Raw genomic sequence first — 16,286 nt, 5'->3', positions numbered from 1 at the left:
CTTTTAATTAAACGATATAATAAAGACCAAGTAAGCATACCCCTAGGGCTGCAGTACACCTGTCTGTACTTAAAAAAAAAAAATTCATCTTCCACACCAGGTGTTCTGTCTCGAAGCTCTTATCTTAAAGATCCTTAATAGGAGATTAAATGAATCTAGTGCCTTGGTCAGTCTGCAATGAGCTTAATTTATTTGGGAAAATCAGGGACAAGGATTTATTAACCCATAAATGAAAAATTTAAAAATAAAAAGATTAACTATAACTTAAATAGGAAACTATTTAGTTACACATAAAGTTGACAATGCCAAAAAGTTTTAACAAATAAAGTTTTCCCTATTGGAGATTCTGAAATGTGTATCTACTGATATATCTTGGGGGTGGAGCGTAAGACATTACAAATACATTATTTTCTATATATTTTAAGACAAGTTATTTGGCATCATGATATTCAAGAATCATTATATTAAAAGCTAACAAAATTGACATAAATCAGTATTTCAAAACTGGAGGAAACATAGACATCATCTAGTTCTGTGAATTTCAGGGAATTTCAAGTGTTAACTGCAACCCACAGTTTTACATTCCAACCTAGCACACAAAGCTGTACATATATATTTTACAATATATTATTTTTAAAATATATATAATTGTAGTAGCGGACATCGTGTATAGTGAAACTTTTAAGAAATCCTAGGCATTAAGATTGCCCCTGCCAAAATAGTAGAAATCTTTGAAACGTGATTACATCAAACTTCATCCCCAAAGTCAATCAGGATAGCTACATTCCACAAACCTCACAACTCTTCAATAAAGAAAAACAAATACCGAAGCAGAATTTCATGTTGTAAGAATCACCAAGATCAGAAATGATGAGTCTTTCCTAGGAGTTCTGATGGGTTCTTTGTTTAAGATTTACAGCCCTTAACTATACAACGGTAAAGGCTATATAGACAGGAAGAGAGGCACTGTGAGGCAAATCATGCTAAGCCAAAGTAAAACTATCCGAAAAGGCAGAGAGAAAACCAAGGGGCCACCTACCTCCCCCTGTCATCACTGGGTCCTGAGCACCAAAACATAACTTCCCTTCTATAAATATGCTTCAACAATGCACACCAAAAGTACTTGTGTCGAGATGACTTGATAGCTTACTGTCACACATGCTGTCCCAGGGTACCCAGCAACAAACTGGATGTCCTGTGACTTCCTCAATTTTCTTAATTGAAGAAGAAGCCAGAAAAAGGGTCAGCAATGCATACACTGAAAGGAGAATCTACATATTAGAACACAAAGAATGAATACCTGATGATATATGCTGCACCTGACTCTGCCCAGGAGACGACTGCCTTCCACTGCACCACAGCACTGGAGAGTCAGTCATTCACAAACTGCCTCTCACCACCGACTTTTAATGGTGGCATGTAATGTTCTTTCAAAGAATTGTTTAATTTTCTGAGTAAGTCAAGCAATGAACAGCACTTCAGATGAATAGCAGCACTTCAAATAACCTGATTTTAAAGCAGTCGGCATATATAGCATATTCTTAGCCCATTTTTATGGGTATATTTAACCAAGAAACAGAATGATAAACACTCAACTTCACAACAAGCAAAATACATCACCTAATCTACAGACTTGTATTAACTTTTTACATCACATGTGACCTGATTAGGCTAATAATAATGACGGAATAACTGAATCAAAAGAATACAGTTAGGGCTTCCCTGGTGGCGCAGTGGTTGAGAGTCCGCCTGCCGATGCAGGGGACATAGGTTCGTGCCCCGGTCCGGGAAGATCCCACATGCCCCGGAGTGGCTGGACCCGTGAGCCATGGCCGCTGGGCCTGCGCGTCCGGAGCCTGTGCTCCGCAGCGGGAGGGGCCACAACAGTGAGAGGCCCGCGTACCGCAAAAAAAAAGGAATACAGTTAAAACACTTTTGTACCATATCAATTTGTCCATTTAATTATAGTCATTTTTCTATTTCTTTTATTCTACTAACTGGGTAGGAAATCAAATAAGTTACTTCACTTTTCTGAGCCTCAGCTTCTTCAACTGTGAAAGCTAGAATAACAACTACCTCTCAGGATTGCTCTGAGTACTGCACTGGGAAAACAGACAAAAACTGGTATGCAAAATGTAAAGTACTATGCAAATACACTGTATTTGAGGATATCATCTTACGACTTACAGTCTAAATGTTCAAGTGCCTCATGCAATATTTTGCACATAAGTGCTCAAATATTTGTCCATTCATTCAGTCATAACTTTAAAGTTAGGGCCCAAAACTTTAATTCTGGAAAACGAAGGTTATCTCATATACTCCTTACATATTTATTCACTAGTAATATTATTAAGAAATCAGTTGTGCCTTTAGAATGATTAGTCGTTCAATCAACACACAATCTATTGGAATAATAACATTACCATCAGTTACATATTGTTTACAGTATGTATTCTGTGCCAGGTCCTGTGCCAACTATGCTATATACATTCACTCATTTAATCCTTAGAATACTCCTACAGAGAAGTTATTATCCATAACTGAAAAACTAAAGCACAAGTTAAAGTAACATACCCAAGGTTACAAGGTTAGCAAATGACAGAGCTGGTGTTACTCAAACTTAGGTTTGACAACCAAAGCCCTGACTTTCAACTACTACTGCTACTACTCTCCAATATGGCAGCCGTGAAACACCTGTGGCTATTGAGCATTTGCAGTGTGGCTAGTCTGAATTGACTCATGCTGTAACTGTGAAATGCACACCGTATTTTGAACACCTAATATGAAAAAAAAGAATGTAAAGTATCTCACTGCAATTTAATATTGATTACAAGTTGAAATGACAGTGATTTGGATATGATGGATTAAATAAAATATATTCTAAAAAATAACTTCACCTGCTTTTTGCTTTCTTACTGTCGCTAGTAGAAAGTTTAAAATTACATGTGGCTTATAATGCATATACTTCTCCTGGGCAACACTGATTTAGAATATTATACAGGATTTTGTAAATCAAAGAGCACAATGGGATTCCCTGGTGACGCAGTGGTTGAGAGTCCGCCTGCCGATGCAGGGGACGCGGGTTCGTGCCCCGGTCCGGGAGGATCCCACATGCCGCGGAGCAGCTCGGCCCGTGAGCCATGGCCGCTGAGCCTGCGCGTCTGTAGCCTGTGCTCCGCGACGGGAGAGGCCACAACAGTGAGAGGCCCACGTACCACAAAAAAAAAAAAAAAAAAAAAAAGAGCACAAAACTTTTTTTTCTTAAATGTTTTAATATTTTTTCATTAATATTTATTGGAGTATAGTTGCTTTACAATGTTTTGTTAGTTCCTGCTGTACAGCAAAGTTAATCAGCTATATATATACACATATATCCCCCCCCTTTTGGATTTCTTTTCCATTTTGGTCACCACAGAGCACTGAGTAGAGATCCCTGTGTTATACAGTAGGTTCTAATTAGTTATCTATTTTATACATAGTAGTGTATATATGTCAATCCCAATCTCCCAATTCATCCCACCCCCATTTCCCCCTTGGTATCCATACATTTGTTCTCTACATCACTGTCTCTATTTCTGCTTTGCAAATAAGTTCATCTGTAGTATTTTTCTGGATTCCACATATAAGCGATATTATACAAGAGAACAAAACAATTTTAAATTTACAAACACAACATATTTTAGAGTATACAGATATATTCCAATATTAATAGCTGTTCTAATACTAAGTTAGTGTAACCAATATAAACAAAACTTTAAATTCCCTTAATCTAAAATTTGATCTTGCTTATTTAAATTTCAATATTCTAGAATTAGATTTTTTTTAAATTTCCTATTATGAAAATTGGTTTTTCCAACTGCAAAACTGATACCAACTCATCCACACTACAGAAATCACAGAAAAGCACACATACAAAAAAACCCCATCATCCCACCAAGCAGAATTAGTATTTTGATCAGTCATTACTTCTAGGTATGTATATTAGGTGAAATGGTATGAAATATTATTTCAAGTGGGATTATATTGTTTATCATTTTGTAACTTGCTTTCTTTCAATATATTAAGAGCAGTTTCTTATATTACATATTATTTCTAAATGTGTTCTTAAATTTTTATTTGGAAATTATAGATTCACAGGGAGTGGCAAAAATAGTACAAGGTGCCAAATAACCCTTACCCAATTTCCCCAAAATTGCATCTTCTTGATTATAGTACAGTATCAAAACCAGGAAATTTACATTGGTATACTGTATGTAAACTGTTCTGTCATCTTATCACACGTGTAGATAGATGAAACCATCACTACAATCAAGATTCAGATCTGTTCCATCACCACAAAGACCTCCCCCTCTTGCTACCTTTTTCCAATCACACACATCTCCCTCCTTTTCCCGCCATCCCTGACCCCTGACAACCACTAATTTGTTCTCTCTGTAATTTTGTCATTTCAAGAATGTTAATGGCATCCTACAATAGGTGACCTTTAGAGATTGACTTTTTTCCCTCAGCATAAGGGCCCTTTGAGATCCATGCCAGTTGTATGCATTGATAGTTTCTTCCTTTTTAGCGGCTGAGTAGCAATCCATGGTATGGATGTACCATTCTCATACTGAAGGACATTTTTGTTTCCAGTTTCAGGCTATTGCAAGTAAAGCTGCCATGGATATTTGTGAACAGATTTTGTGTGAATGTCAGTTTTCATTTACCTGGAATAAATGCCCAGGAGTGAAATTCCTAGGTCATATGGTAAGTTTTATAAAAAAACTGCCCAAACTGTTTTCCAGAGTAGTTGTACCATTCTACATTCCCACCACCACTTGACAGAGATCTCAAACCATTTTTAAGAGGTGCAAAATATTTATGGCTATTCGATAGTTTCTAACAATTCCTTGTTGATTCCTATGTAAGTAATTTCATTTTTTGTTAAAATAACGATGCAATTAATATACATAACAGAATTTTCACATGCAGATCACACAAATTCCTGTAAATTAAATTGTTGGGGAACAGGATAGAAATATTTTAAAGGCATTTGCTACCAACTGCCGTGATGGCCTTTGGAAAATTTAAATCAACTTACACACCACCCACCCAAGGGTCTGTGAAAATGCCCATTTCCTAGCCTCACTAAAAAATTTTTTTTAATCTTTAATTTTTTATTTGCAAAAAAATGTTACCTTGTTTTGTATTTATTCGAATAATGGGAAGGTTGTATACATTTCCCACACTTCCTAACTTAATTTGCAGTTCTTTCATAAATTACCTGTTCATGTTCTTTGCCAACATTTTACTGGAATGTTGATTCACTAATTTTAAGACCTGGTTCTGCCTCTCCAACTTATGTTGCAAAGAAATAGGTTTTTTAAATAAACGTCTGAAATTCAAGCCAAGTGTTAGTAATGCAAGATAACTGTTGATTTTAGGATGTAAAAAATAGTTTAGTTGATATGGTCCCCCAATTTATCAATTCCTATACTTCACACAACATATTCATTAATTAAGGGATCACCTCTAATGCCAGCTCTGGATTAAAAACATGTTTCCTAGAACGTTGATCACTTACTTCTCTTAAGCTCACTTCAAACTACTAAGACATAATTTTTCCATAACAGACATCAAAAACGATCTTCACCTTCATGAGGAAGCGTGGCTAGCCTCTCTTTAAAGGAGAACTTAAGGTCATCTAAACCAGTCTTCAAAGTGTGCTCCCCACACCAGCAGCCATCAACATCACCTTGGACTTGAACTTGTAAGAAATGCAAATTCTCAGGATACCCCAGACCTACTTAATCAAAAACTCATAGCCTACATATGAAATCTGATCTGTTGTTAGAAAACAGTCACCAGGTTTGTTTTCGCCCTCTGAGTAACCACCATGCACTTTTGTGTTTTAAGACCCAATAAGCTGATGAAACCGGCATCCTATATCACCCTTAATTTCTTGTCCCTCCCAAAGGCTATCAAAGTTTCATCTTCAATTGTATTGCTTATGATCCGAAATTACAGAGAAAATGTTTTGAACAAGTTTTAAGATGTTTCTTTTACATCCCCCTTTCCTAGTCTCTTTTTCCAGCCAAATGATAATTTAAATAGATTTTCTAAATTGACAGAGAGGAAAGGAGAGGAGGAATAAAGATCTAATTGTATTTAAAAATAAAAATTTCACCTGTTTACCTTGTGATTTCAACTACAGATGGTCCCTGACTTACAATGGCTTTTTCAACCTTACAATGGGGCAAAAGTGATACACATTCAGTAGAAACCACACTTCAAATTTTGAATTTTGATTTTTCCCTGGGCTAGAGATACGTGGTACAATACTCTCCGGTGATGCTGGGCAGAGGCGGGGGCCGCAGCTCCCAGTCAGCCACGTGATCAGCAGGGCAAACAACCGATGTACTTACAACCATGCTGTACCCAGACAACCAATCTGTTTTTCACTTTCAGTACAGTATCAATACATTATATGAAATATTCAGCACTCTGTTAAAGATAGGCTTTGTGGGCTTCCCTGGTGGTGCAGTGGTTAAGAGTCCACCTGCCAACGCAGGGGATGCGGGTTCGAGCCCTGGTCCAGGAAGATCCCACATGCCGCGGAGCAGCTGAGCCCGCGCGCCACAACTACTGAAGCCCGTGTGCCTGGGGCCTGCGCTCTGCAGAGGTGGAGGCCAGCACAATGAGAAGCCTTCATGCCGCAACTAGAGAAAGCCTGCGCGCAGCAACAAAGACCCAATGCAGACAAAAATAAATTTTAAAAAATTTAAAAAAACAGCTTTGTGTTAGATGATTTTGCCCGACTACAGGGTACTGTAAGTGTTCTCAGCACGTTTAAGGTAGGCTAGGCTAAGCTGTAATGTTTGGCAAGTTAGGTGTACGTTTTAAATGCATTTTTGACTTACGGTATTTTCAACTTATGACAACTTATGATGGGTTATCTGGATGCAACCCCATTTAAAGTCAAGAAAAATCTGTACTTATGATTTCTGAGTAACACGGGAGTTTATCTGCAATGCCTTTACTGAGAATTCATCTTTGGCATCACAGTCTGTGTCAATCACTGCACAGAAGTGAAAAAATAGCCACATAAATGAATGAGTCAAGACTTAACAACAGTAATTAATCCAAATAACAGTAATGTATATCACGTACAAGGTACAACTATCAAGTTATGGGTATGTTAACACAACAGAACTTAACACAATGAACAGCGTAGCAAAACATTTCCAAGAACACCCAAAATGTTCCGTAGCCATTTTTAAACTCCCTTTAGGTGCCAGCTTACAAGCGCACCCACCTCGTTCCCTATCACATCTCAAAACTGGTTCTCCACAACGTGACTGATCCTCTGCTTTATTAGCATACTTTTTGACATGACTTTTGGCAGCTTAAATCACCAAATGGGCAACAAAAAAGGAAAAAGAATCATCACAGTTATTGTTATTTAGTTAAGTGTGCTAAAGCTCTGAAGCCCAAAACCACTCCAGGAAGTACTTTAAATGCATGGCCCAAGGTCTCCAAGGTTGTAAACTCTATGTTTAATTTCTAGAACATGTTTAGAAAACAAAATCAGAAAAATGAGAATACTACTTCTTAAGGACATGCTTTATAAAGACAAATTTATCGTAATCCAATAACTTTACAGACAAGACGCAAGCCCTAAAGTGCAAGAATATGTATCAGAACTCTTAACTGGAACAGTTTTAAAGGCGACTCCAAACTTCCAGTCTGCATCTAGTCTACATACATTGAGTGAACCCCTACCAAGTGCCTGGCACTGTATCAGACATAGGAAAAGATATGAAAAGAAAGATCGTGCCCTCAAAAAAAAAGGTGAAAACATAACAAAGGTAATCAAACAAAAATACAGTTCAAATGTTATAAAGAAGTATATGATTGTAGGGCGTTGGAAAAGGCTTCCAGAGACATGTAGAAAGACAAATAAGAGTCAGCCAGGCTACAAAAAGGAGGAGCATTTTAGAAGAAATCCAGAGGAAAAGAACATGTGAAGGTATGGAAATGAGACATCATGGTCCATGCTAGGAAAACACCAAGCAGTTTGGTATGAAACACACACATGCTGTGTGTGGAGGGCAGATGGGGTGGTGGCAGGCTGCTTCCATAAATTCTAAAGAAACGGTAGAGGACCAAATCAGAAGCCCCTTGTGATGCTCAGGATTTGGACTTTACCCTAAAAGCAATGAGAACCAAGAGATAATTTAAGCTGTTCAAATGGAGAGGCCCAAGAACCAGTTGGATCTGTTTGTCACGTGTATGTGTACATGGGGGTGGTGACAGGTGGTTAATAAATAGTATCTGGGAATTACCAGCCTGTGAAGAGAAGTAGAAAGGTACGGGTGACATCTAAGGGCAGTGAACAGTTAAAAAGGAGGTAGGAGGAGGCAAAGAACTAACTAACTTGTATCAACCTGTACAACAAACCCTACATCCAAGAACGAAAAAGGCCTAGTTCAAACCTCAGATTCAGTGAGGCCTTGCCCAACATACCCCATATACTGTCTCTACCTCCTCTAAAAAGCACTTAGGGTCTCTACCAGGTACCCTTTCACTCCATGCCTACCATGGCATTCACACCACTGGCTATCTTTTTATGGTCTTATCTTTTCAACAAGTTTGTTAGGTTCCTTGTTTACTCAACCACTGCCTTGAAATACAAATGACCGATGAACAATATTACTCATGAAAGCCAAAAGTTTACTCCATTTGCATACTCCAGAAAATTCCACACACCAGGTTTTATTCCTTTCACCTACTGATGTGTGGATTTTATGCTGCTGCTGGGAGGAGATGGCTGTGTTCAACTGTGAGGTAATGAACAGAAGGTGCACAGAGATCCCATCTCTCGAATGTGTTAGGGGTCTGTATGTAGAGTTGAGCTCTAAGATATCCTTAGGATAAAACAGCAGTGGCTGACTACACAAGAACCACACACAACATGGATATTCACAAGCATAACAATGAGTGAAAAAAGCCAGACCCAGACGTGTACATACTGTATGCCTCCACTTAAATAAAGTTCAGAACCAAGCAGAACTCATCTCCAGTGTCAGAAGTCAGGATAGGGGTGGGGTAGGGGAAGTGACTGCAGCGTGAACAAGGGGCTTCTGGGGTCCTGGTAATGTTCTGTTTCTTAATCTGGGTACTGGTTACACAGTTATGCTCACTTTGTGCAAGTTCATCAAGCCTTACAATTATGATTTGTGCACTTCTCTGAATGTATGCTACAGTTCAAAAAGTTTACTTAAAAATAAACAGGCAAAGCTTCCCTGGTGGCGCAGTGGTTGGGAGTCTGCCTGCCGATGCAGGGGACGCGGGTTCGTGCCCCGGTCCAGGAGGATCCCACATGCCGCGGAGCAGCTGGGCCCGCGAGCCATGGCCGCTGAGCCTGCGCCTCCGGAGCCTGTGCTCCGCGACGGGAGAGGCCACAGCAGTGAGAGGCCCGCGTACCGCATAAAAATAAAAAATAAAAAATAAAAAAACAGGCAAAAAGAAAAAAACGGAAGGAGAGATAGTGAAAGGAAGTATAAAGGAAGATGTCACAAAGAGAAAAGGCCCTGGCGCTGGGACAAGAGGGCAAATGAGAACCACAATGACTGTAGAATGTTTTACTTCAAGTTGTAAAGGAGACTTTTGGAGACCCACTATTCCCTAAAATACTAAGGAACCGAATTAGTACTAATAAGTATTTTCGTAAGCTACAGCCACTTGGAACTTCTTCAGCATCTACGGAAGCACACGATAAATACACGATGCATGAAAAAATAATACATACTGAATCCATTCAAAACCTCCCATCCTAGTAACAGCTGACCCTTGAACAACATGGGTTTGAACTGCTCAGGTCCACGTATACATGAATTTTTTTTCAATAAACACACACTACAGTACTATACAGTCCGTGGTTGGTTGAATCCACTGATGCAGAACTGCAGATACGGAGACCAACTATGGGACTTGAGCAGCCAGGGAAATTCGTGGCAGGTCCCGGAACGAATGCCCCTCAGATACCAAAGGACAAGTGTTACGTGGATTTTCAACTATGCACAGGGAGGCAGGTATCAGCACCCCTCACCTTCCAGTTGTTCAAGGGTCAACTGCAACAGGATATACTGGCACGTTAGCTGGCCAGACTTTAGTCTATGATGTGTAGCTAAAAGTTGAGTAGCCTATGCAGAAAGGCTCGAACTCTAAACTGTCCCCCACCAAATGAGCTAACTGGCACAGGTAAACCTCCAGAAATAACTATCCCCTTGCTCCAAAAGAAAGCAGCTTTAGTGTTTCCTAAAAAGGCAAGTGTGTATCTCAACTCTGCCTACAAAGCAGTCGCTCTGCCCAGTACTCACCACTCTGTAGTTCCCTATTCCGCTCTACTTTCTTCGGAGCACTGGTCTCTAGCTGAAATGATCTTATTCTTCTGTTCACTCGTTTATTTTCTTGTCCCCACCATAGTACTTTAAGCTCCACGGGAACAGAGATCTCATCTGTCTGTACACCACTGTACACCCAGGGCCCAGATGTCTGTGTGCTCAATAAAAACTTGTCAACTACCCAGGTAATTTACTTTAAGGTCACCAAGTATACATAAGATCAAGTCAGTACTAATAAATCAGTTAAGTCCAGTGTAATAGCAAACACAAAATAAATTATCACTCCATTTCTGGGTAAGAGTGATCTCTAAACCTGTACCCGCTTTTGTATCAGCTTCGAGGCCGAAAGGTTTGACAAGGTTTGATGATTTGGAGGACTGGTAATTTTTCTATGTATTTTATGGAGAAATTTTACAAAAGACAAACACTACAATACAGCCAATGTGGCCTAAGGAGCAGAACCACTGTGGCGAGTGACCCAGAACTGCGTGGAAGGGCCTGGCTCCTCTCTAGGTCAGGCACCCCTCTGCTTCCTGGGAGGCTTCCTATCCGAAAAGTACCATAGGATGATGCTCCTCTGAAGCTTCCAGCAAAGATCAAAACTTTCACGTTTCACTAAATATGTGTGTTTTCCCCTAAAACTTCTAAAGTACTTCATGACTAGTCAAGAGACTTTCAACTGTCAGGGTATCTGAATTTAAGAGGAGAAAAAGTCCAAAGTTAAAACTGCAAAGAATCAGGGAGTTCCTGGACAAGGAAAATATTTTACACACAAACAACTGAGCCCTACCAACTTCCCATTCAATAGCCTTAGTACCAGAATTTTTTTTTTAAGCCACACAATCTTATTACACATCTAAAGCAAATTTCTCACTTTTACTTGTCTGTAAAAACTCTAAATACAGTACATTTTTCAGGGGAATAGTATTCAGTGCAGCACTATTATCAAAGAACCACTAATCAAGAAGAAATGCAGCAATATTTTAGTAATTTTAATTTTACAATAGAGATCACTGCATTCAGAGAAATAACAAAACCAAAAGTAAAATATATTTCATTTATCACCATGTCTAGGAAGTTACTCTGCCCAATATTAAAAAACTTCAACTTAGCAGAACAACAGTTAGGTAAATTTGTGAGTTTGTGGTTTTGTCGGTTTTCTTCCTTTTAAAAGCTGATATCCTCTTTCATGAGACAGGCAAAGTGGGCTGGGAAATACTACTTTGGCTATCACCTAGGGAAGGGGTAGTGTTTCTTTCCCACTCACCACCACCTTCCATAGACACTCCTTTATTTACTACCTTGAAAGGCTCAGAGTACATCAGCATGGTGGGGAGGCGAATTTCTCAGCTGCAGGTGCCTCCTCCATGCTCCAGTGTTAAAAGACTTCGTAAAAGTGTATCACAGAACAGGCATGAGGAAGACATTCAATGTGACAGAAATGTACTAAAACTGGTTTGTGGTGATGGCTGTACAACTTTTTAAAATTACCAAAAATCACTGAATTGTACACTTACAGTGTTGATGCATCATATGGTATATAAATTATGTCTCGATAAAGCTATTAAAAAAAAACAACCAGCAGGGTAGAGAGTGGAACAGTATAGGTGGAAAAAGGAGTGTATTTAAGAACTAAACAGACCCAAAACAAAATTGGTAATACATCCAAAATAAAGCTCTCCACTGCCCCCTGAACCTCCACGTAGCCTATTAAGTGTTGTCTCCTTCTTCCCTTAATAACGTTCCTTTCAAGCTTCTGACCCTCTGCTCTAAGCTGCTACAAAAAGAAGAAAAGACCTTCTGAATCACTTTCTTGACTCCACCCGCAGAATTAAATTTATCTAGTACACATGGCAATAACAGTGAAAGATGGCAGGTAATTCTGTAGAAATCAATTCTTCTTATCCAGAAGAATTGAGGGGAGGGGGAATTCTTCTAACTGATGCCCAAGCCAGACTGCTCAGACCTCCCGTAGCACTTTATTTATACCTCTCTTAGAGCCTTTATAACTTGGATTACAGCCATTCTTATACATGTCTTACCAACCTTTTAACACCCTCCTCCCGTCCCCAATGTCTTCAGCAGACTCTTTCACACCCTAGTAATTTAATAAATGTTCTTTGGATGAGGGGCAATATTTTCCTAATGAAACTGAGGAATATCAATTCTATTCTCAAAGAATAAATACAGTTCTATGTCCTACCGGACTATCACTAATTCAAAGCTGACTTCCTTAGCTTGATTGGTAGATAGATGATGGCAACGACAGTGACAAGAATGATGAACAAACTCCAGAATTACCACTGGCTACCCAACCAGCGAGCCTGTTATAATACAAAACATCAGCTCAGAGCAATAAAACCCAATTTCTATGCCAGTCAACAGGCTAGAAGTCCTTTTATTACTTAAAAATTATTCTAAAAATCACTAATTTTTGCCTATTACCCAGCATCCAAAACCCAACAAGTTTTCTACTGCCATCAATACCAAATCTGATGAAAACTATACAAGGCAACAAATGTCAAATCTTTGTTGTATCAAGAAAATTACACACAAAAAAAAAAGGCCCAGGAAAAAAACAAAGCAGTAGTAACTAGTGTCACAGAAAAATTAACCAACAGTTAATACACTGGACAACACAGGAGGAAAACCTGTGAAATTCACCCTTTCACATGAAACCCATCCACAGCATAAGAAAGTCAAATGTTATTTGCCTTTTTTTTTTTTTTTTTTTTTTTTTATGGTACGCGGGCCTCCCACTGTTGTGGCCCCTCCCGTTGCGGAGCACAGGCTCCGGACGCGCAGGCTCAGCGGCCATGGCTCACGGGCCCAGCCGCTCCGCGGCATGTGGGATCCTCCCAGACCGGGGCACGAACCCGTATCCCCTGCATCGGCAGGCGGACTCTCAACCACTGCACCACCAGGGAAGCCCTGTTATTTGCCTTTTGATCAATGACTTCTAGAACAAAATCTTTTATAAAGACTTCCAGATCTAACACATGAAAATATTGACAATAACCAAGATGAAATTAACTTATGTATAAGTACCATGAGTTGTTAAGAACTTAAATTCCTCAGATCTCTAAAATCTGTGTTCAAATCCTACACAACCACAGACCTAAAAAAGTCACAGACTCTTCAAGATAGTAGGTGAGTATCCTGTTCCTGAAACATTTTCATTATTAGTAATTTAATATATTTGTTAAAAAAACAATTCCAATGTTGTCATCTGTGACTCAAAAAATTTTAAACATCTGTATTGTTTTCAAAATCAAAACCTTACACGTGCTTCCAAAGAGCTGATGAGTCAGATTTTTTTTATACGTGTAGAAACTGAAATGCACTTTATTATGAGATAATTATTCCCAGCAATACATTGGATGTAAACTTTTGAATCTGCTTTAAGTTTCTCTTCACCAGTAAAGTTCTCAAGTTCTTAGGAGTTTCCTAGTCATTTACTTTAACATCATCTACGGTAACACTCAAAGCAAAACCACAATAAAGAGGTTTGGCCTCTGAGGGATTCTACATGTAAAAAAACATTACTCAAATAAAATACAATCACTATTGCTTTAAATAACAAATACATTTCTAAACTTTCATGGCATTTGATGGAATTCCCTGTTTTAGACAGCAAAACAAAATCTACTAAGCTCCCAATCTAAATCTACTAATCTACTAAGCTCCCAATGAGTGTTTCTTATTTTAACTAAATCTGCTCTATGGTAATACAAAATATTGATATGAATTTACTTTAAAACGTACCTATGGGGAAATAGGTACTTTTTAGTTCTGGAATATTTTTATTCAAAAGTCTCAGTATTTAGAGTTAGTGGAATTCACAGAACTGTTCCACCACTAATCGGACAAAGTTGCCCAATATCTATTTATTCCCAGGTATAAATAAAGCAATGAAACCCTAACAGGACACATTCATTTAGCCAAAGAACAATAACCAGTTTGAACTGTGCAGTGCTACTACACGGTCATGTTGGAATGCCAATTCAAAAACAAGTACCTGATGAAATAAGACTTTTGGCAATCAACTTTAAAGATCCCCAAGGAACTCACTCATTCTGTCTTGCTTTCTCTCTCTCTCTCTCTCTCTCTCTCTCTCTCACACACACACACACACATGAACACACACAGCCCCCCCAATGTCTGCCCATTAAATGACATAAAGAATAGTTTTTAACTTCAAACTCTAGTCACTGAAACAAATTCCAGTTACAAGTTAAAAGATGACCGGAAAACTACAAAATCAGCTTCCACATTTCATTCAAGTATATCTAAATGTTAAATCTGGAGTAGTTCAACTCGTTTTGATACCAGTTTACCACCTTCACTGAAATGAGGAATTCCTTCAACATTCTTTGCATTTTAATAAAGCTCTAAACACAAACTTCAGTATAATCACACTATTCATTCTACATTTTGCAAAAATCGTCCTCCATCACCATTTCTCATAAGCTAATCAGAAACATACACACACACACACAAACACACACACTGACAGTTCAGTCTTCCAAAAAATGCACTTTATCAAACCCCAGCATTTATCTTCAAGTGCAAGGAAAACAAAAAAAAAAAGGCATTTGCAGTTCAAGACAGGAAAAGCACAACCACCGCGTTACTGTACAACCACCACCAAATTTCTCAGGGAAGAGAAGAATAATTCACGACAGGCAAATTAAAAACATTCTGCACATGGCAAAAATAAAAGGTCCAATGTCCTACAATCCATAGCAAAGCTTCCTCTCTTTTGGAGCCAATACCAAGAGGGCCAATGGATACAACTGTCAAATAAATCCAGCGTCTGTTTGAAACAAGACGAAACCTGGAAAAATTCCCTCCCATAAATCAGTGAACATGAGGCTTTGCACCCAACATGAAAATATACACAACCCAAAGCGACATCATCCCCCCCCACCCCACGCGGCACGTACAGAAAAAGCCGTAATCAACAAGTTGGAAAGAAGGCAGAAAGTAGAGCTCACAACCCTATACCCCCACATTAAAAAAAAAAAAAAAAAGTCCTATAACAAAAGGTAACACAGATCTTCAAGTACCTGGTGGAGGTGCCTTTCCTCACATCGCAGATGCTGCATTTAAAGGCTTCGGCGCTGTTTCTGAAGGTGCAGACGCTACAATCCCAAAAGCCTTCGTCTGCGGCAGGTTTCGCTTGTCTTTTTGGCCTTCAGAGGAGTGAGGAGTGGGGGAAAGGGGAGGGAAGAGTCAAGGAGCAGGAAAAAGGGGGAGAGACAGCAAAACACAGGCGCTGGTGAGCCGTCGTAATTTCGCAGGAATCCGGCGCTGGAAACTTCGCCCCGGCGACCACCCACCCACCCTTTTCGGGGCCGAGAAGAGCAACCGGGGGAGGGAACGGGGCGCCCCCACCGGCACCACGCAGCCTCCGGGCCCGGGCCGTGCTGCCTCGCACAGTAGGCGGCGGCGGCGCCCCGGGAAGGGCCGCGGCGGGCGCAGGAAGCGGGCGGACTTGTGGACTTGAGTGGGGCTGGGGGGGCCGGGAGGGGAGCCGCGGGCCGGATCTGGAGGGGGCGCGCAGGGACAGCCCGAAGCCGGCGGCGGGGAGTGGGCCGGCTCATTCCCTCTCCCCTCCCATGCTCGCGTCCTCCCTCCCTCCCCACCTGGTTAAATCTCCCTTTGTCTGGGAGGAGTGGCGGCGGCGGCGGCGGCGGCGGAGGGCGGCTGAGGAGGAGCCGCCATGGCTGCGGCGCGCACGGCCGCCGGCCCCGAGCGGGAGCGACACCGCCTCCCGCCGCCGCCGCCACCGCCCGCCGCCGCCGCCTCCCCCCGCCCCCGGATCTCCATCTTAGCAGCGCCTCCCCCCGCCCCGGGTGGCTCCGGGGCCTAGTCGTCGCCGGCCCCCGCCCGCCCCCA

The 16,286-nt window shown here is 40.4% G+C and overlaps 1 protein-coding gene across 1 annotated transcript in view; it reads right to left on the bottom strand.

Moving 5' to 3' along the window:
- The window catches only part of RYBP (RING1 and YY1 binding protein), a 72,457-nt gene that overhangs the window by 56,022 nt on the left and 149 nt on the right, over positions 1 to 16,286 (bottom strand). Inside the window, exon 2 of the mRNA XM_081245564.1 lies at positions 15,455 to 15,580. Coding sequence (XP_081101690.1) covers positions 15,455 to 15,580 — 126 coding nt within the window. The remainder of the gene's footprint in view (positions 1 to 15,454; positions 15,581 to 16,286) is intronic.

This window comes from Mesoplodon bidens, assembly GCF_964165515.1.
Source record: "Mesoplodon bidens genome assembly, chromosome: 10".
Classification (NCBI taxonomy): Eukaryota; Metazoa; Chordata; class Mammalia; order Artiodactyla; family Ziphiidae; genus Mesoplodon; species Mesoplodon bidens.
Note: the sequence above shows the minus strand (reverse complement) of the source record. Positions and strands in the feature narration are given on the sequence as shown.